The 21,108-nt window shown below is 41.9% G+C and overlaps 1 protein-coding gene across 1 annotated transcript in view; it reads right to left on the bottom strand.

The window, feature by feature from the left end:
- XYLT1 (xylosyltransferase 1) overlaps positions 1-21,108 on the bottom strand; it is a 315,876-nt gene that overhangs the window by 50,930 nt on the left and 243,838 nt on the right. The window contains exon 6 of the mRNA XM_008173025.4: positions 4,649-4,729. Coding sequence (XP_008171247.2) covers positions 4,649-4,729 — 81 coding nt within the window. The remainder of the gene's footprint in view (positions 1-4,648; positions 4,730-21,108) is intronic.

The raw sequence follows: 21,108 nt of genomic DNA, 5'->3' as shown, positions 1-21,108 counted from the left end.
TGGACTATGTTTCCAACTGGCAATGAATAGACCTTTCTAGTCAAGTTATTTCAGGATGATACAGTACTAAATTAACTGAAATGTGTGCGGTGTGAAATTTCAGCTAAGTAAGCCATTGAACAAATATTCTGGTACCTCAGAACTATTAAGAATGTAACGGCTTCCGGCAGCTAAGTGGTTAAAAATATTTTGGCATCAGGCACAGTAAATTGCACTTTATGTACAGTACTTAGTAGTGCCGGGTATTACATGGATGATTCATAAGAACAGTAATACAGCAGCAATTACTGGATGTTCTATTCTCCAGTATTCGGGTTAGCTGCTTAGAAATAGATAACAAAGGTAATATTGTCCATTTACCTAACACAGTATACAGTATCCAGAGTAGTATGTGCCATATTGGAAAATGGCACCTACCTCACTAAACATCTGATGTAAAGATTTGGAGGATTTTGGGAACCAATCCCGAATCACAGTGTGCTAATGTTGCCAGTGAGAATAAGATTGGCTCCTACTGCTGGATGCTGAAAATCCTAAGGACATGCCTACTAAATGGCTCAAGAGGGGATGTCTATCTGTTTTCTAGAACTCAAGACTATTATGTGACACAAGAGGGAGGGGAAACATCCAAAACAAAAAGAAAATTATAAAACAATACAGAAAAAAAATGAATGGAACTTTTCTGAACTGTTTCCATTCTGCCTGTAAGCTTCCAATTCCCTTAAGATTTAACAACAGCCAACAATCACAGCATGTTTACACTGTTCCCCAAATGACTATTGTGGCAGGGTTTCTAAAAAAATGTCTTTTCCTGACTGTCAGTGAAGATGTCACATTTGACTCTCTTTGTATTTTATAATACACCAGCCAGGTGCCGCTCCTGTCAAAAAAAAATCTTCTGGGTGATCCAAGTTGTAATAGCTTATAAAACTACGGAGTTATTCTTCTGCTTTTAATAGTCTAAGATGCTGAAAAGAGAAGAAAATGTAAGTGTTGCTCACTAACTGCGATGTAACAACTCTAGCCAATGTATGTAATTTCATTTCATACATCCAGTTCTCTAAGAAAATAATGCTTCTCCTGCTGAGTTAAGGAGACATTTCCACCTCCATTTCTTTTCTGAAGCCACTAAAGGAAAATCAGAGTGATGTACTTTTTAATGACTTTGGCATAACTAAAAGAAAACTTCATTCTATAAAAGGAAGCCTAGTTTCTATCCATATTTAGCAGTAAAACATGTACTGATTGTCTACATGGCTTGAATACAAACTATGTTGTAATTGAGAGGTTTCAGTTTTAAGATGTATTTTTTAATCTCTCTCTCCCTCGCTCTCCATTGTACAAACCAGACTATGGTGACTTTAAATTCAGAGTATAGGCAGCTGTTTACAAAGCAGATTTAGGCAGTTGAAAAGCTTATTGTTTAGAAGCTGTTATTCACCCATGAATTCAAAGAGGTAGCCTTAGGGATTAGAATTTGCTCTAATTGTGTTTTAAATACTGCACTCTTGTATTAATGATTCTTCACATTTTGATGAAAACACCGAGGAGCACAAGAATTCCCACTGTAGATCAGACCAGTGGTCCATTCAGCCCAGTATCCTAGCTCGTACAATGACTAGCACCAGTTGCTTCAGAGGAAAAAACCCTGCAGTAGTCAGTTATGGGATAAGGTCACCAAGAGAAGTTTCCTCCAACCCCCAATAGTTATGAGTTTGACTTACACCCTGAAGCTGGAAGGTTTCTAGCTCTTCTTTATTGTTTTAAATATCTACTATTATAACTCTGCCTATCCTTGTTATTCATGTAAGGCCTAATCCTCTTTTTGAATCCCGCTAACCTCATGGTCAGATCACCCCCCATATGGGCTACAATGACAACACAAGGTACAAGGCAACAAAGAATCAGGCCCAAAGACTGTCATAATTCACATACCATAGGGGCAAATCCTTCCCACATCCATAGAGGCTTCACTGTAATGGAACTGGTGGGATTCTGGTACCCATGGCGTGGGGCCAGAATGAGGGCTGTTTGGGGGATGCATGATCTCAGCATGCAGGGGATGGTATGGACAGAGCCAAACAGGGGCCCGTGTTTTGCAGCTGCAAATGTCTTCCAGTCCTCCACACTAATGCCTGATGGGGAAGATTCCTCCCACTGTGCATCTGCCCAGTGCCCAGCACAATAGAGAGGGGAACTAGTTTTCATTTTCTGATATTATGCTTTGTTTTGATGCTACATCTGAGTCTGCCTGAAGCTCATAATGCAAATGTCCAGGTGCCAACGCTGCACCTGCTCTTGTAATATGTTGTTTTCAGCTGTTCCATCAGAAGGCAAAAGGAACTCAAGCATTGCCTATACTTATTTCCTCTGTGCAGGTGAGATTGCGCAGTCAAAGACCTTCCATGTCTAGCGATGAACTGGAACGTTAATATGACCATGTCAGGAGTAAAAATAAAATGTGTATGGTCACATTAAGATAAAAGGCATTTACATATTTACACATTCAAAAGCAATAGCTGAACTAATAAATGGGATATTATTCTTCTGAGAGGACGAGTGGCACATTAGCACATTTTATTATTAAATTAATAACAAATTACTGCATTTAATTGATCTAAATTGTTCTAGTCCCAGCTGAGGTTGGCATCTTAAACCCAGCTTTATGCATGAATGTCATAATTCATTAGTTATTTTAGTTAGCTAGCTACAATGTTTGGGGATAATCAGGTGCACCAGAATAGCAGAAAAGCTAAAGCGACGGAATGCATCTCCCTAACCTTTTCCATTGCTTTTCCAATTTAACTGTACTGCCAGCTAGAGCCAAGCCTGTCAATCACACTGAAGAGCTGTATTTCCAAACCCGAGAATATGCTCTGAAAGCTATTTATATTTTTGACTTGTTTTTATATAACTCCCTCTCAAATATATTTTGGTACCAAATGCAATACAAGCCCTGCATCCACAACACTACTAGAATGATAACGTTGTGAAGAATTCATCTAAATAAGGACAAAACGGAGGCTGTAAGTCTACAGCAAAGGCAGGTTGGCAGTCAAGGGATTGGTTTATATTCCTGACTCGCCCACTGGCTGGCTCTGTGACCCTGGATGTATTGCTTGCTCTCTTATTATTTATTTTCTGTACCATAACCAAAGATGTGGCAGGCACCTTACAGGACACAGAGGATGACCCGGACCTGGTGATTTAGCTTGCAAAACCTGCAATTGAATCTATAGGACTGAAGTCAATGAGTCTTCACACAGTCTCTGGAGCCTGTGCTAATGGAACTGGTTGCAAGATTGGGGTCTAAATTAAGATATGACATACAGATGGAGGTGACTATAAAAATAAGGGATTCAATAATCTGTGACATGGGAATAATAATATCCATCTTTACACTGCATTTTAAGACCTTTGAGGAAAAGGCATCTCATAAATACAAAGTTTTATTATTGTTTCTTAAAGTCCTACTCTAACATTAAGGCTTGATTTTGTAAACATAAAAAAAGGGAAAAGTATATTTTTCTTTGTTAGTCTTGAGCTCCATCATCATGATAGACCCCTATTAAGGAATCCATAGATTAACAGATTTTAAGGCCAGGACCATCTAGTCTGACCTTCTACATAACACACGTCAGAGATTTTCAGTAATTCTGGCATCAAGACCAGTAACTTGTGATTGATCCAGTATAAAACTCTATTAAAGAATCCATTATAGAACCTAATACCACTCTGCCATGGAATTTAACATGGTGTATGACTTCTACGCTACTTGAAAAAATGTTGTATAGCTGTGTTGTAGAAACCTCTTTGGTGAGGGTGTTAGGTTTGTTTCCAATATGGCTATGACTAGCAGAGGATAGCGAACTTCTGCTGCGTGAAGGACATCACTGTTTGCAGCATAGTAGTGTGGGGACTCAAAATCAGGTTTTGGAAGGGTTTTACAGACACTTCTCAGAGAAACATGTCAGCTTGGTGCTGTGACGATTCTAGACAGATATTTAGGACTAATTCTCCCTTCTCTGTTTATCCCCAACCCCATGACATGACAGGGTATTCACGATGCCTGCTTGGAGCAGAGGAGGTGAAACTACCAATTTTTGCTACAGTAATAAGGTGGATGAGGGTCTTTTATTGGACCAACTGCTGTTGGTAAGAGAGACATGTTTTTGAGCTTCCACGGAGCTCTTAATGTCACCCACCCTGTCTCTCTAATATCATGGGACAAAGATACAACAACACCGCATACAATTTTTGCTGCACACAGAAATGAGTTAGAAAATGATCATTTGCACATGTAAAACTGCTTAGACTGTTTGAGAAACAACTGAGAACAAAAGAAAACCTCTTGTGCTCAGCTCCCCACCGTAAGTACACCTTCTGATGCAGCAACCCACCTCTACCTAGGAATGTGGAGTAAGCAGCATTCTATTCTAAGCCTTTCTCTACACCAATGCTCTTCTGTAGATAACATGCAGGAGCAGCCATTCAGGAGTGAGACACAACTATTCCCAAGACACAGTATCAGTTTTCATGGAGCCAGTCTCCTGAACTCAGGACTCCTTCATCCACACATACTGGGAGTAACCATGCTGTCTAACTTTTATTGTCATGTCCAACACAAACTTAAGAGAAGTCACATTACCTTGCATTGTCCCTCCCATGCGACTTCAAGAAGTTCATATTGCGATACCTGGACAGGAATGCTACTAGCTGATCATTTGTCCTGTGAAAGAAACAAGAAAAAATTTGCAAATCAGGTACAGAAATCTGTCTTCTATAGTTATTTATGTTTATTGTTTTTTATTTTGAGACCCTTTGGACTCTTCAAGGCATAGTTTTAAGATACTATTACTGTAACACTATTTTTAATGCAGACTTTTCCTCTACAAAGGCCAAAGTTGCTGAAAGCGTTTTGTTGGTTTTGCTGAACTTTACAGACCGGTTCTACTAGAAAGGCTAGAAAGAAAGGCATGCTTATTATCTCTCAGTGATTTGTATTTCAAATGTGCTCAGTATATGAGCCAAATATCCTGGGTGTGGATGGCTCAGTGGGGGGTCTGAGTGTGTGTGGGGGGTATCTGGATGCACAGGGGCTTGTTGAGGGGTTCCAGGTGCAGGAAGAATGAGACTCTGTGGGGGATCCAGGTGAAAGTGGTTGGAGCTCAGCAGGGATGGTCTGAGTGTGGGGGTATGGGCTTGGCAAGGGGGTCTTGGTGCAGCGGGGGTGACCGGGTGCTGTGGGAGTGCGGTTTGGTAGGGTGGGTGTCCGGGTGCAGCTGGTTGGGACTCAGTGGGGTGGGGGTCCAGGTGCAGGGGGCTGAGCAGGGAGTGGGGCTCAGCAGAGGAGTTGTGGGTGTGGGGTGGTCCAGATCCATGGAGGTTGGACAGCCAGGGGGCAGCTCCCCATGCGGTGATCCTCTCACTGCAGACGGGGAGCGATGGGGCAGGAAATGTGGGGGTTGCAGAGCTTCCTGGAGCTGGAGGAGGTTCCTGGGGGTGGGTCTGACCCAGCCCTGGTCGCTTTGTGTGGGGGCAGGGGAACTCCCCCCACTCCAGTTGGGATTAGCAGCTGGAGCCCGGCACATGGTAGGAGCCACCAGCAGCGGCGTCCCCAGCCTTGGCCCTCCCCGGCTCCAGGCGCACTGTGATAATGAGTGAGAGGGACTAAGAGAGCCCAGCCTCATCCACAAGGTGGTGATTTACATCTCCCTCAGCTGCTCCTGACACCTGAACCAGACGGGACCTCCTCTGCCCCCTGCCACTGCCCGCAAGGGGTTCATTGATCAATTTTTGTGGGGGTAAAAAGTAATATCTGTGGGGGATATTAATTCTGCATTTGTGCAGTATTCTCCCATAAATAAAAAGGTTAAGACTGAGATTTTCAATGCCAATTTTAAAGCTTTTTATACAGGGAACTTATTTAACATGACTTAATGTGGCGTGTAAAAGTGGAATACATAAGTTCTTGGATATTTAGGATGACAATTTGAAATTACCTAGAATTTGGATGCCAAATTCCCAATAAAATTAATGAGAACAAAGGAATTTGAATGGCTAATTCCTGTTTATTTTATCAGTTATTTGGCATCCAAATCCTAAGTAGTTTTCAAATTTTGAGCCTAAATGTACAAGAATGTATGTATTTGAGTCTGCTCTGGTGGTTCCCTATTACTTCAACAAAGGTACAAACACATTTCCTCCTTTATTTATCTACTTCAACATATTTAGGAAAACTGAGAAAATTCTAATGAATAGATGAGTCTGAGTCAGCTACTGACTCAGATTCAATAAACAGGACATTAAAAATAAGAGATACAAGACCCTTTTTGGCAATGGTCTATAATGCAACTGATACCAGTCAAGTCAGAGATAAAACAGTTGTAGCTGGTACAGCATCTTGCAAACATTTCACTTTTATAAGCCATATCAAACCAAGTTAAACAAGTTCCCTATATAAAATGCTCTAAAATTATGCAGTCAGTAGTATTAACTTGGGGACTTTATCGAACTAGTAAAACATCTAAGTACCTTATATTTACAAACTCTCCCAACATCATAGGTAACAGTTCATTACTGAACGGATGAATAAAGACCAAGTTAACTATTGATTGAGTCTAGACCAATTGGAGTATCTGTCTATCAACGAACCTAAATGGCTAGATTGTAGGAGCCTGAGACCCTCCTTCCATGTTCACTCATGTGAGTTTTAATGCCTCCCAGGGTCAGACTCTGTGTCTCAATTTGGCAGCCTCAGAAAACCGCTTTCTGTATAGTAAGCTGTGCAGATTTTCACATTTGCTGCTTCAGTGGTTCTCCATCTTACTGGGATGAATAGGCATTTAGTGAATTTACTTAGCAATGCTTCCACATGAAATAGTTCCAATGACTGACATCTTAGGGTGAGTTTCTAGGCAAACACTGGCATGCAAGGATGATGTACAAAAGTATAACAAAGTTTAGAGGTGCTTGGACTTTAATGTGCTTGGAGGATAAAATCAAATCAAACAAATTAACAGCCCATGCTGGGCAGTACTCCTCTATTGTTTCCTTAACATAAACTGCCCACCAATCTATGTTTCACTTTTCAATTGAGCTTTACAAAACGTATCTGAAACCAGGCCTGCCACACAAAGTTTTCAGCTGTTGTTGCTTTTCAGGTTACTGTCTGCAATTCCCTGTCTAATTTTTAGCTCTCGTGATAATGAACAGCCTCAGATCTGTTGACATTTTCTCCGTCTCTCAAATAAGTTAGTGGCATTTTGGTTCTGTTTCCGATCAAATATTTTGTAAGAATTAACCTACCCGTTTTGTTGGTTTTTTAAAAATAAATATCACTCTTCTCAAGTTTTGACATCCCACTTGCATTTGGAAAATATTCTAGATATTTGACATTTAGATCTATGTGCTCAACCAATTGAAGCTTATGCTTGCCCTAGCCACTGTATAGCAAATATTACAGAACTTTTCCTTTCCTTTCCTCTGAGCCACTTCCTCTGAGTCTGAACGTGCTGAGCACCAGCTCCTCATTCTTACATTCCACACCTTAAAAGGGATCTGAAAGTGCTCAGCATCTCGCAGGTTCCTATATTTGTAAAAGCATTGTGGCTAAATAGAGTAGCTAAAGTCCTATGCAGCACACAGAGGAACCTGCCTTTAGTGGTGTATTTTCAAATGCCTCTGGCCATGATCACTACAGCATTGCCTAGTGCTCTCTAGCCGTAATGCCGCTAGCGCCATGCGATGCCTCTAGCATTAGCTCTTGCTAATGCCTTTGGCAATGGTTGCTAAAACTATTCAGTCTAATTCTTCTCCCAGCGAAGACAATGTGAGTTTTGCCAGAGCTATCAGTAGGAGCAGGAGCAGTCCTAGTCTGTCAAATTCATCCCTGGATCTGTGAAACCAGAGAGGGGTCAACGGTTCAGTTAGTTCTGTAACCCTGACCAGAAGCAAGAGTGCACTGCAGAACATTTCGATAAGGGGCAAAGGCAAATGTTATTTCACAAGATGTGGGGGCTAGGGTATGTGGCCATATTTCATTCAGGTATTTCAGCACACGTGTAGTTTCTACTGACTTCACTGGGACTACACACATGGTTACAGTTATACATGTGCTTAAGTATCTTGCTGATTCAGAACTCATGAATGAGATTGCCTGCTTTGGACATAATGGCAGAAAACATGGATGAAAATGATATCAGACTGCTTCACTTGGCCGAATTTGTATTAAGAAAGAATTAACACCTGGTTAGGACACATTGCACCACTCTGGCAGCACAAAGCTGGTCTAACTCCCATTTATAACTGGACCCCAAAGGCTTCCCCCTGGGTAGAAGGTATCTTCAATGGCTTAGAGCTGCTATTGCGGGGCCTGGCTACCCCCTTCACCAACTGCTGGTGCAAGAGAAGTAACCAGAAAACAAAGGGTGAGGCCTGGCTGATGTTTGGCCGCTGTAACAGCCCCTGGGAGTGATTAATAGCAGATGTAGATTAGAGTTTCACAGCCTCAGGATCAGGGGCACAAAGGCAAGTCACCTTCCTTGGGTTTGCATCTTGCCCTCTTTGGTTGAACTGGGAATCATGACCTTAATCTGAATAATGTCTTCAACCAAGTGTCAGTGGTCTACATACCGATCCTTTTCATAACAGTAAGGAAGCATGCAAGCTGGGTCAGGGCCAACAGTATCCAGAAACTAGTAAGAGCCTCACACCTATTACCTCTAAACTAGTGGAGGGGAGGGTTGTGACAAACCAATATCAAGCATTATTCAATGCCTTAGGGCACTTCTGTTCAAATGGTACCCACTTGTCTGTCATTGAAGCTATGCAGTGTTGTTGTAGCCGTGTTGGTCCCAGGGTATTAGAGAGACAAGGTGGGCGAGGTAATATCTTTTATTGTACACGACTTCTGTTGGTGAGAAAGACAAGCTTTCAAGCGACACAGTTTTGTGCAATGAAAGTTTGTCTCTCTCACCAACATAAGTTAGTCCAATAAGAGAGATTATCTCACCCATCTTGTCTCTCACCTGAACTGATATTTTCAAATTGGTTTCAAGATAATTGGAAGTTTTAAGCTAACTGTTGAGGTGGAATGGTTGGAATTATTAAGCATAAAGCTATTGGTCATGCCAGGGCCTTTTCAGAAGCACTAGAAGAATGATTATCCCTTGTTACCACTATCACTACTTGCCCCAGAGTTCAGTGTGTACTTTACAGAACATACAGAAGAACCTATCCCTGAGTTACAGAGCTTACAATCTTAGGGCTGGTCTACACTGTGGGGGGATCGATCTAAGATACGCAACTTTAGCTACGTAAATAGCGTAGCTGAAGTCGAAGTATCTTAGATCGATTTACCTTGGGTCCTCATGGTGCGGGATCAACGGCCGCGGCTCCCCCGTCGACTCCGCTACCGCCGCTCACTCCGGTGGAGTTCCGGAGTCGACGGGGAGCGCGTTTGGGGATCGATATATCACGTCTTAACAAGACGTGATATATCGATCCCCGATAAATCGATCGCTACCCACCGATACGGCAGGTAGACTGGACGTACACTTAATAAAGCTGTGATATAACATAACACATAACAGACATAAGAAAAACAAAAGGAGTGGGAGGGTGAAAAGAGAACATGGATTACAACAATAAGAGCAAATGGCTTTTTAGAATACATTCAGGAGTACTACATTCCTGACATCTTGGTGTAGGGTTTCACTAATGATTAAAGGAGTGACTGTCCCACAGGTCTTCTGAATACTACCCTTGTTAGGATGGATATGTGAGCACCTGCCCACTGCTAATAATCTGCTTTATTGTCCTGGGGAAATTACTGTTAACAAAGAGGAATATCACACTGATTGGACTGATCTGTAATGTTTGCACATTGAGGGAAGATGGTCTTGTGGCCAATACGTGACAGGGAGCTAGGGGATCTGGGTTTTAGTCTCGGTTCTACCACAGACTTCTTCTGTGACTTTGGGCAAGTCACTTATTGCAATGTTTTGAAGGTTGGGTGTCTAAAGTCTGCCTCTAAATAAAAGCAGTCTGGTTTTTAGAGTTGCTGAGCACTCACAGCTCCAGTTGAAGTTACTAGGAACTGTGAATGTTCAGCACCTATGAATATGAAGCCACTTTTATTTAGGGGCCTGAATATGGATTTCGGAGTCTATATTTCAGAAATCAAGTTTGAAAATTTTTGCATTAACCTTTCTATGTCTATTTTCTGGCCTGTCAATACCCCTTTCCTACTTTAAAGGGGGTAGTTCTGAGGCTTGACTCATTAAAGTATACAAGGTGCACAGACATTATAGTGATTAGAAGCACAGAAATGCCTTTGATACATACATGTTACAGGCACTATCTACTCCAATAGAAAGCAGCTGTTGTGCACGGAGGAATATTACCTACCAACATCGAGAGAGAAACAAACAGTTTTTTCATTGCTGACCCATGACTAAAACAAAAATCTCTTGGGGAAAAATGTTCCAGTTTTTTCTTGTTCAAGCTCTACATGTTTGCTTTGCACATATTTTCTGTGGCAAAATGACAAAATACTTTCAAAAATTCATTGGAGTGAAAACCCTCTTTTTTCTAATACATGGAAATCTGTGATTTTTGGTTTTATAATTCTGAGTGCGGATTCTTTTTACAACTGTTTTTTTTTAAAAACACATTTATAAAAAAAATTCTGTTTTTTCTCCCCTCTCTCACAGCTTTAATCCCTGGCCTTGCTTACTTACTTTTGCCAGCTAGGGAAGATGTAAGAAAATATGATATAGTCAAAACCAATAAAGTTAGCAATCTCTGAAATGTGGTATGGAGTAGGGGTAGAAAGAAGGAAGAAAAGCTGTAGAAATAGTTAAAAATTCAGCAGTTCTTCTTGATTGGAGTCTGCTCCTCCCCACTACCATACAAAGATGCAGAAGATGTGGAAGGAAGTTTCCCACTTCAAGTGCTTGAAATAGATCTAATTACATCTCAATCACATAGAAAAAGAAAGAAGCTGTAGTTACTAAGGGTTCATCCAGACTACCCACCGAATTGGCGGGTAGTAATCGATCTATCGGGGATTGATATATCACGTCTCGTCTAGACGCGATATATCGATCCCTGAATGCGCTCCCGTTGACTCCGGAACTCTACCAGGGCAAGCGGCGGTAGCGGAGTCGACGGGGGAGCCGCGGCCGTCGATCCCGCGCCGTGAGGACCCAAGGTAAGTCGAAATAAGATACGTCGACTTCAGCTACGCTATTCCCGTAGCTGAAGTTGCGTATCTTACATCGACCCCCCACCCCAGTGTAGACCAGCCCTAAGTAAGCCAGAATAATTATTATAGGCAACTATCTAAGGGCTATAACTTGCCTCCTTTGCACACAATGAGCAGTTCCTTGCTCTGTGAGTGGTTCCTTTGTGCTTTTAGGGCAGGCTTTTCAAATACACTCAGCACTGGCCTAACTGCTCCCACTGAAATTACCCAGAGTTTTACCATCAAGTTCAATGGGAACAGAAGTTCCAATGCTGGACACTTTTGAAAAATCAGTGTAGGACAACACAGTATGTTGTAGTCAAAAACCATCCCTTTATTTCAGGCACCTCTGTTTTTGGCTCAAAACTTCATTTTCTTCATTGAGAGTCAGATTCTGCCATTCTTGCTCACATCTTACTCTGGGAGTAGTGCTACTAATTTCACGGGACTACATGTGGAACAAGGATCTTTTCATTTCACGGATTCTAAGGCCAGAAGGGATCATTATGATAAATCTAACCTGACCTGTATAACACAGGTCATAGAACATTACCAAAATAATTCCTAGAGCAGATAGATTTCTTAGAAAAACATCCCATCTTGTTTTAAAAATTGTCAGCGATGGAGAATCCAGCACGACCCTTGGCACATTAATTAACCATTGGAACACTCTCCCTATTAAAATGTATGACTTATTTCCAGTCTCAATTAGGCTACCTTCAACTTCCAGCCAGTGGGTCATGTTATACCTTTCTCTGCTAGATTGTTCCCAGCTACTTGTAGACTTAAAGTCACCCTTTAACCTTCTATTTGTTAAGTTCCTATCATTATAAGATATGTTTTTTAATCTTTTATTATTTTCTTGTGGCTCTTCTCTGAACCCTCTCAAATGTATCAACATCTTGAATAGTGGGCATCAGAATGGACACAGTATTCCAGCAAAGGTCACACAAGTGCCAAACATGGAGGTAAGATAACCTCTCTACTCCTACTTAAGATTTCCGTGTTTATGCGTCCAAAGGTTGCATTAGCTCTTTTGGCCATAGCATCACATTGAAGCTCATATTCAGCTGATTATACACCATGACCTCCAAATCTTTTTCAGAGTCCCTGCTTCCCAGGGTCGAGTCTCCCATCATGCTAGTATGGTAACATTCTTTGTTCTTAGATGTATACATATACATTTAGCCATATTAAGACACATATTTTTGCTTGTGCCCAGTTTACCAAGTGATCCAGATCACTCTGTATCAGTGACCGGTCCTCTTCATTATTTACAATTCTCTCAACTTCGTGTAATCTGCAAACGTTATCAATGATGACTGTATGTTTTCTTCCAGGTCACTAATAAAAATGTTAAATAGTGTAGACCTAAAACTGATCTCTGTGGGATCCCACTAGAAACATCCGATGATGGTTCCAGATTTACAGTTACATTTTGAGGCCTATCAGTTAGATAGCTTTTAATCCACTTAATGTGTGCCATGTCAAATTTATATCTTTCTATTTTTTTAATCAACATGTCACGTGATACCAAGTCAAATGCCTTACAGAACTCTAAGAATGTTACTTCAACACTATTACTTCTTTGAACCAAACTTGTAATATCATTAAAAATATCAAGTTAATTTGACAGGATCTATTTTCCATAAACACATGCTGATTGGTATTAATTATATTACCCTTCACTTTAATTTTTTTTTATTAATTGAATCCCATATCAGGATCTCCATTAATTCACCTGGGATCGAGGTCAGACTGCCAAGCCTATAATTACGTAGGTCATCCCTGTGACAGATGTGGCAATTTCCTACAATATCTTTGGGAGATCCTACTGTATTAAGTTTATCATAGAATTGTAAGACTAGAAGGGGCCTCGAGAGGTTTTCTAGTCCAGTCCCTTGCACTCAAGGCAGGACTGAGTATTAGCTAGACTACCCGACAGGTGTTTGTCTAACCTACTCTTAAAAACCTCCAATGATTGAAATTCCACAACCTCCCTAGGCAATTTATTCAAGTGCTTAACTACCCAGACAGTTAGGAAGTTTTTCCCAATGTGCAATCTAAACCTCCCTTGCTGCAATTTAAGCCCATTGCTTCTTGTCCTATCCTCACAGGTTAAAGAGAACAATGTTTTTCTCTTCTCCTCATAACAACCTTTTATGTACTCGAAAACTGTTATCAGATCCCCTCTCAGTCTTTTCTTCTACAGATTAAACATCCACTTTTTTCAATCTTCCCTCATAGGTCAAGTTTTCTGGACCTCTAATCATTTTTGTTGCTCTCCTCTAGACTTTCTCCAATTTGTCCACATCTTTCCAGAAATGTGGCACCCAGAACTGTACACAATACTCCAGTTGAGGCCTAATCAGCATGGAGTAGAGCAGAAGAATTACTTCTTGTATCTTGCTTACAACATTCCTGCTAATACATCCCAGAATGATGTCTGCTTTTTCTGAAACAGTGTTATACTGTTCACTCATATTTAGCTTGTGATCCACTATGACCCCCAGATCCCTTTCTGCAGTACTCCTTCCTAAACAGTCATTTCCCATTTTGTGTGTATGCCACCGATTGTTCCTTCCTAAATGCAGTACTTTACATTTGTCCTTATTGAATTTCATTCTGTTTACTTCAGACCATTCCTCCAGTTTGTCCAGATCATTTTGAATTTTAAACCTATCTTCCAAGGCACTTTCAAACCCTCCCAGCTTGGTATTGTCCACAAACTTTATAAGTGTACTCTCTACACTATTATCTAAATCATTGATGAAGATATTGAACAGAACCAGACCCAGAACTGATCCCTGCAGGACCCCACTTGATATGCCCTTCCAGCATGACTGTGAACCACCGATAATTACTCTCTGGGAACGGTTTTCCACCAGTTATGCACCCACCTTTTAGTAGCTCCATCTAGGTTGTATTTTCCTAGTTTTACATAAAGGTCATGCGAGACAGTATCAAAAGCCTTACTAATGTCAAGATATACCACATCTACCATTTTCCCCCATCCACAAGGCTTGTTACCCTGTCAAAGAAAGCTATTAGGTTGGTTTGCAAATTGATTGCTTAATTATTTGCTCCCTTACTTTTCCAGGTACTGAAGTTAAGCTAACTGGTCCGTAATTCCCTGGGTTGTCCTTATTCCCCTTTTTATAGATTGACACTATATTTGCCCTTTTCCAGTCCTCTGGATTCTTAGCCATCTTCTATGCCTTTTTGAAGAAAATCGATAATGGCTCAGATATCTCCTCAGCTCCTTGACTATTCTAGCATGTATTTCATCTGGGCCTGATAACTTGAAAACATTTATCTTGTCTAAGTAAATTGTACTTGTTCTTTCCCTATTTTAGCCTCTGATCCTACCTCATTTTCACTGGCATTTATTAAGTTAGACGTCCAATTGCTACTAAACTTTTTGGTGAAAACTGAAGCAATAAAGTAATTTAGCTCTTCTGCCATTTCCACATTTTCTGTTATTGTTCCTCCCCCTTCCCCCCATTGAGTAATGGGCCTTACCCTGTCCTTAGTCTTCCTCTTGCTTCTAATATATTTGTAGAATGTTCTCTTGTTATCCTTTATATCTCTTTATGTATCATTGTGGGCCAGGAATTGTATGTAATTCCATGGGGGAGTGTGGCCAGGGGCCTCCAGAAACTAAGAACAGTAAGGGGTGATTAGGTAAATTCACTCAGGTTGTAACACCTTCAGAGAACTCCCACCACCGAAAGAGGCTTGCATATAACAGTTCCAACTGTTCTTCCAATGACCAACTGATAACGAAAGCAGTTCTAGATAAATAGTCTAGACTCAGGGACTTCTTTCCGATACAGCAAATGGAAAGATATCTATACCTATCCTGCTGGTCTGGACTTTATGATTTGCACTCTGTTTGTACTCAGTGAGAGCAGAGGTACGAGAATCAGTCCATCAATCACAGTTATCCTGCTTCTGATATACCAGAGATATTGAGGCTAAACGAACATTTTATCAAAAGCGATTTACACATTTCTAAAGATTCTTGATCTCTTTTTAACACAGGGCTTCTGGTTTGAGTCTATTCCTCATAGTAATTAGATAATCCTTTTGTTACTCTCTTGGGGCCTGATTCAATAAAGACAATGAACATCTCTCCCTTGATCTCAGCAGGCTTTAGATCAGGCCCTTTTGGATAGCTTCATCACTACCACTTACATTCCATGAGCAGTGCCAATGAAAAGGTGGCATTTTACAAGATCTGAATACTATACTGAATCTCACACAGGGGAGTCCTATGCTTGTTCATTCACTGGGAATGTTCATATTTTCATGACACAAATTTGTAATTTACCCCGAATTAAATTTACAAGCACTGACTATGGTAAGCTGCCAAGCTAAATACAAACTCCAACGTTAAAAGCCAGATTCTGTTACCCTTACAAGCAGTTGTATCTTATTCCCTGAGTAATGGGATTAATTGTGGTGTAAGGTGCTATCAAACGGGAGTAAAAGTATCACAATCTGGCCTTAAGGTTGTGAAAAACTCCCTAAATTTTTGTCTGCTGCTCCATCCATAGCGCGCAGTGGTTACTGTTTCATTGAAATGAAAGATAATGCCTGCAGAAATTGACAATTTCTTTGTCTGTTGGAAGTTTCTGTCCTCAGCCCATAATTTACTTTGAATGTAATTTTTGTATTTTTTTTTTTTTTGTCGCTGTGAAAATGTAAATGAAGAGCATTTTCCAGAGCCTTTATCTGAGAGACTTTCTAATTGAAGTAAAGTAAAAATATATTAATGCACTTCTTTTATTCCTATATTTAAACCCTAGAACAAATTATTTGTTGCCCTGAACACTGTCATCACATATACCAATGCAAAATGAATAAAAAAATCAACACTTGATCAGAATGGTAATTTAGACCCAACTTTAGACTGGTGTCAATTACTACACAAGGCAACAGAGAATGTATATATTTTATCATTTCATTTAGAGGGTCAATGTCAAAGTTCTGCTACCCTGAAAGCTGCTGGAAGAAGACCCTGATTTCAGAGGAAGAACATTATTGGCCACAGAGTGGCTCCTTCCTTCTGGAGTTGAGGCAGATCCAGACATTCAAAACAAGAGAGAGAGAGAATGTGTTGGGATGGGAGGATATAAGATTTGCCCCCTAAAACAAAAATGGTTCATTAGTTCCGTGGATTCCCACATTGTTTTTCTTAAAAGTAATCTATTTTCAGTGATTTAATCAAAGCAGAAACTAATTCCTGTGCTAATCACATTTTTTCTTATTACTAAGAGGTGTGGAACTGCAGGGCTTTCTGTTTTTATAGCGGCACTATTCTTCCTCTTTTTAACATACGGTAGCATTCAGCTATTTGCCTGATGGTTCTTAGTTGATGTGAGTAGTAATCATGACACCTGAAAGTCACTATGTAGGAGATGCAACTGAATTCTCCAAGCCAAAGCTAATATTCTTCACACACTGAAGATTGTTGGGTTTGCGGATAATGTTTCTGTAATAGTGGTTCTGAGTTTTCTTTCATATATTTATGATATTTCACAAAGACAAAGAGAGTGGTTCCTACAAGAACTAAAGTGAAGCACTGACCTGAAACTGCCATGTTGCAATGACTCTGTAGATAGTACATTGTGCTGGAATGCTGGGTTTGAGGCTAGCCACAGGAACTTTAAAATTGGACCAGCAGGTGTCTGAGCATCACAGATGTAGTGCTTCAAATTTCTAGGGTCACAGAATGAGGGCGCCTCCTGTAGAAATCAGACAACCTCCTGGTGGCTGGTATAGAGAAATACTATAGTAGTGGAAAAGACAGTATGCCCTCATTACTGTGGGACTTAGCAGTGAGTCAATTGTCTTGAGCACAAGGAAGGAAAGTAGGATGTTTAAAATGGATTAACTCCAGAATCCTCCCACCTTCTCCCCAGGGGGAAAAAAAAGAAAAGAAAAGAAAAGAAAAGAAAAAGCCTATGGAATGTAGAACCTGTGTCATGAATGGGCACTAGTCCTCCAGGGTTGAGAATGATATTTACCCATTTGCACATATAAACACGCACAGAGCTAGAGAAACTAGGGCAGGAGTCTCAAACTCAAATGACCAGGAGGGACCACATGAGGACTAGTTCATTGGCCCGAGGGCCGCATTTACTAACACCCCCTCCTCGCTGCCCCCGCCCCACCCCTTCCATGAGGCCCCACCCCTGCCCCACCTCTTCCTACCCCTTCCCTGCCCCCATTCCAACCCCTTCTCTGAAGTCCCCACCCCAACTCCACCCCCTCCCTGCCCCCAGAGGGGGCAGGAGGGGTGTGGCGGGGGCTCAGGGCAGGGAGTTGAGGTGCAGGGTGTGGCAGGGGGCTCAGGGCAGGGAGTTGGGGTGCAGGGTGCAGGAGGGAGTGCGGGATGTGGCAGAGGGCTCAGGGCAGGCTCAGAGCAGGGGGTTGGGGTGCAGAAGGGGTGTGGGATGCGGCAGGGGATTGGGGTACAGGCAGGGGGCTCAGGGCAGAGAGTTGGGGGGCGGGGTGCAGGAGGGCTTCGGGCTCTGGCCCGGAGCTGCTTACCTAAAGTGGCTCCGGGGTGGTAGCGGTGCACACCGGGGCCAGGGCAGGCTGCCTGCCTGCCCTGGCCCCAGCCTCTCGCTGCTTCGCGAAGCAGCTGGAACCATGTCCCTGTGGCCCCTGGGGGAGGGGGGATGCAGGGCTCCATGCGCTGCTTGCCGCTCCTCCAGGTACCTCCCCCGAAGCTCCCATTGGGCGTGGTTCCCCATTCCCGGCCAATGGGAGCTGCGGGGGGCGGGGGAGGGGGTTCTGGAAACCAGGGCAACACACGGAGCCCTCTGTTCCCTCCCCCTCCCCCCGGCCGCAGGGACGTGATGCCAGCTGCTTCAGGGGCTCGAGGTGGGCAATCCCGCGGGTGTAGTTTGCCCACCCCGGCCTGGAGGTAGGCTGGGGGTGGGGGGCGCGCGGGCTGCTTGACGGGCCGCATGCGGCTCGTGGGCCACGTGTTTGAGACCCCTGGACTAGGGGATGGGAAAGGTTTACAAGAAATATGTCTGATGGTATTTGAGAAGGCTACACTTCACGCCTGCCAATGGCCCAGCGAAAGGAAGAGCTGTTGTTCCTCTAACTTTTGTCCAGTTCAAGGTGATCTCACTATTTGCATTGGCCATTCTCTGGCACTCTCTTTCCCTCCCCCCATTCACGCCTAAAGCACATGGCCAGACTGGGAAGCCAAGCACTGATCCGGGAGCATTCTTTGCTTTGCTCAACACACGAGTAGGTTGTGGGGTCGGCTCCCTGTCCATGTATTGCAGACAGAGCAAGGAGTGCTGGTGTTTGGACTAGTTCTTGAGTTTTTGGAGGTCAGTGTCCTCAGACCACCATGAGGACTAGAAGAAAGGACAAACAGGGTGTATGGGCAGTAATCGAAGACAACGAGAAAATAAATATTAAAAATCTCCCCCCATCCTGTACAATGTCCAGCCAGCACTGTGAAAGTTCCCCTACAGTCTCTCTCTCGAAATTGGCAGCTCTCTGTACGTGAGACTGGGTGTGATCTTTCTACACCTATTCAGGGGGGTGGGGGGAGGGGAAAACAGTGAATGATTCTCTCCCAGGTTAAGGTGTGGGGAGAAGATTGAGGCCTGCCATGGTATATATGCAGGCTAGAATTAGGTAAGTGGAAGCTGATGATTCAGCAGAAAAAAATGCAGATGTCTTTTCAATGTCTTTTCCTGAAGGAAAGTGTTTATAGCAAGTAGGACAAGCGAACGTAGGCAGAAAACTTCCCTGTATGGGGTTCAACCCACTGATGTTGGCTGCGGTGCCTGACCTTCCCAAAGGCTTTCTCTGTCTGCTGCATCAGCCAGTTTAGAGTCCTTTGCATGTGCAGTGAGGTTAACCCCTTATTCACCAATGACCAGGTCTAAGCATGAAAAGCACTCTTCAGCCTGGAAAAGCAAGGACTGGGAAAGGCCATATTTAGATACCCGGGGGCTCTCACCATCTATAGGAGAACGGACACTAGAATGGGACACATTTCTGAGAGATGATGAGTTCCACAAAAGAAACAGTATCTTTTATTGCCCCAACATCTGTTGGTGAGAGAGAGAGAGGTTTTTGAGCTTACATAGAGCTGTTCTTCAGGTCACACAAGGGCAGTCATTCATAAAACTGGCACGCTATAAAAACTAGAAAGATAGATACTATTACAGAGGCCACCTTTATGCCAAAGACCCCAGGTGATTGGAACCCTATCGGTCTCTACAGCATTGTTGTTTTAAATTTGGTTTTTATCTTTCAAGTCACGTTTAGTGGAGGAACAAGACAATGGAAGAAAACAATTGCTTCAGCAGCTCACACGCTAGTGTTCTAGAGAGATCAGAGTTCTGTTCCACGAACAACGCTGCCGTCTGCGTTGGGAAGTCATACGCACATATTTCAAAGCATTAGCTTTCTACATTTTGATGCTCCAGGCAGTGATCAGTCATCATAAGAGATGCAGGTAACTCTCACTGCAACAATGACCGTGTTATATGACTCTCAAGATGTTTTATCAGCAATGTGATCAACCTGGCTGTACTTTCAGTGACTTCTTCCCATTCTACTAGTCTGTTTCCCATTTTTTTTGAAAAAAGAGTGAAGCTACCACGTCCACGGAAGAGTGAAAGGCTGCTTTTCTAATGTCACATTGCTGAATAAAGCTCTCTTTCTAGTAAATGTATATAAAGGCTTAGGTAACCCAAGGAAACTATTGAGAGGAAACGAAGACACTCCATAAAATAGTTTCTGAGATTTCAATGCCTCAGATGTCAAATTTAAAATAAATAAATAAATAAATAAAACAAACCACGGCTGACAAGAAATAGCACAAGTTTAAGTGAAAATCCTAAACAGACCATATAAGAGAATTCCACCAAGGATAAGTGAACAAATGTGATTAAAACTATCTACTGCTCTGGACTGCAGCCAAAATGCTGCCAGCAGTATTTGATATGTAAATGCTTAAAAATCTGCCGTGTGCACAGTCACTGATGCAAATCCTCTACAGAGGGTTTCTTCATCTAATTAGAACTATTGGTTTAGCAAACTTTGTAGTTTATAAAAACCCTCAATGTCTCATTATTCTTTTAAAACAGAATATTCATTTGTTTGGAATGTTTTGCAGTTATATCCCATGAAACCTTGAAATGCCTTTGGCTAATGAAAAATGCTAACCTTCATCAGCTAATAAGCACTGGGGCTTTTAAAATAATAAAAAAACCCTCACCACATATACTCATTAAAACTTCTTTTTATCTTATTGCTGCTTTTGACTTTCTTTAGCTATCCACTAGATAGAAAAAAATATATTCAGTTTCCAATTTTTTTTTGCAGCACAATTTCAACTAAAGTGTTTAATGTATTATTGCATTAAACATACAACTCTGTAATATAGCGACTATGACCCCAATCCAGCAAAGCATTCAAACATGTTGAACTTTAAGTTCTATTGAAGTTAATGAGACTACTCACATGCCTGAAGTTAAGCATAGCCCTAAGTACTTGGATAGATACGGGGCATGTATGCTCATATTTCAGGCAGCACTGTGTATAGTGGCTACAGCAAAGGATTAAGAGCTACGAATCTTGAGTTCTAGTAACTGACTTCTTGTGACCCAGAGACTAATCTTAAGAGTCACTTATGTGCTTGAATACATTTATTTCATATGCATAAGTGTCTGCAGGAGACTTTCCCATAGTTGGGAAGTCTCTTTTCTCTTTGTCCCTCAATTTATGTATCTGTAAAATGTATGCAATAATATTATATCTCACTCAGCTGTGTTGTGAGATTTAATTTATTGAAATTTACAAAGCACTGAGAG

This window comes from Chrysemys picta, chromosome 10 (assembly GCF_011386835.1).
Source record: "Chrysemys picta bellii isolate R12L10 chromosome 10, ASM1138683v2, whole genome shotgun sequence".
Taxonomy (NCBI): Eukaryota; Metazoa; Chordata; order Testudines; family Emydidae; genus Chrysemys; species Chrysemys picta.
Note: the sequence above shows the minus strand (reverse complement) of the source record. Positions and strands in the feature narration are given on the sequence as shown.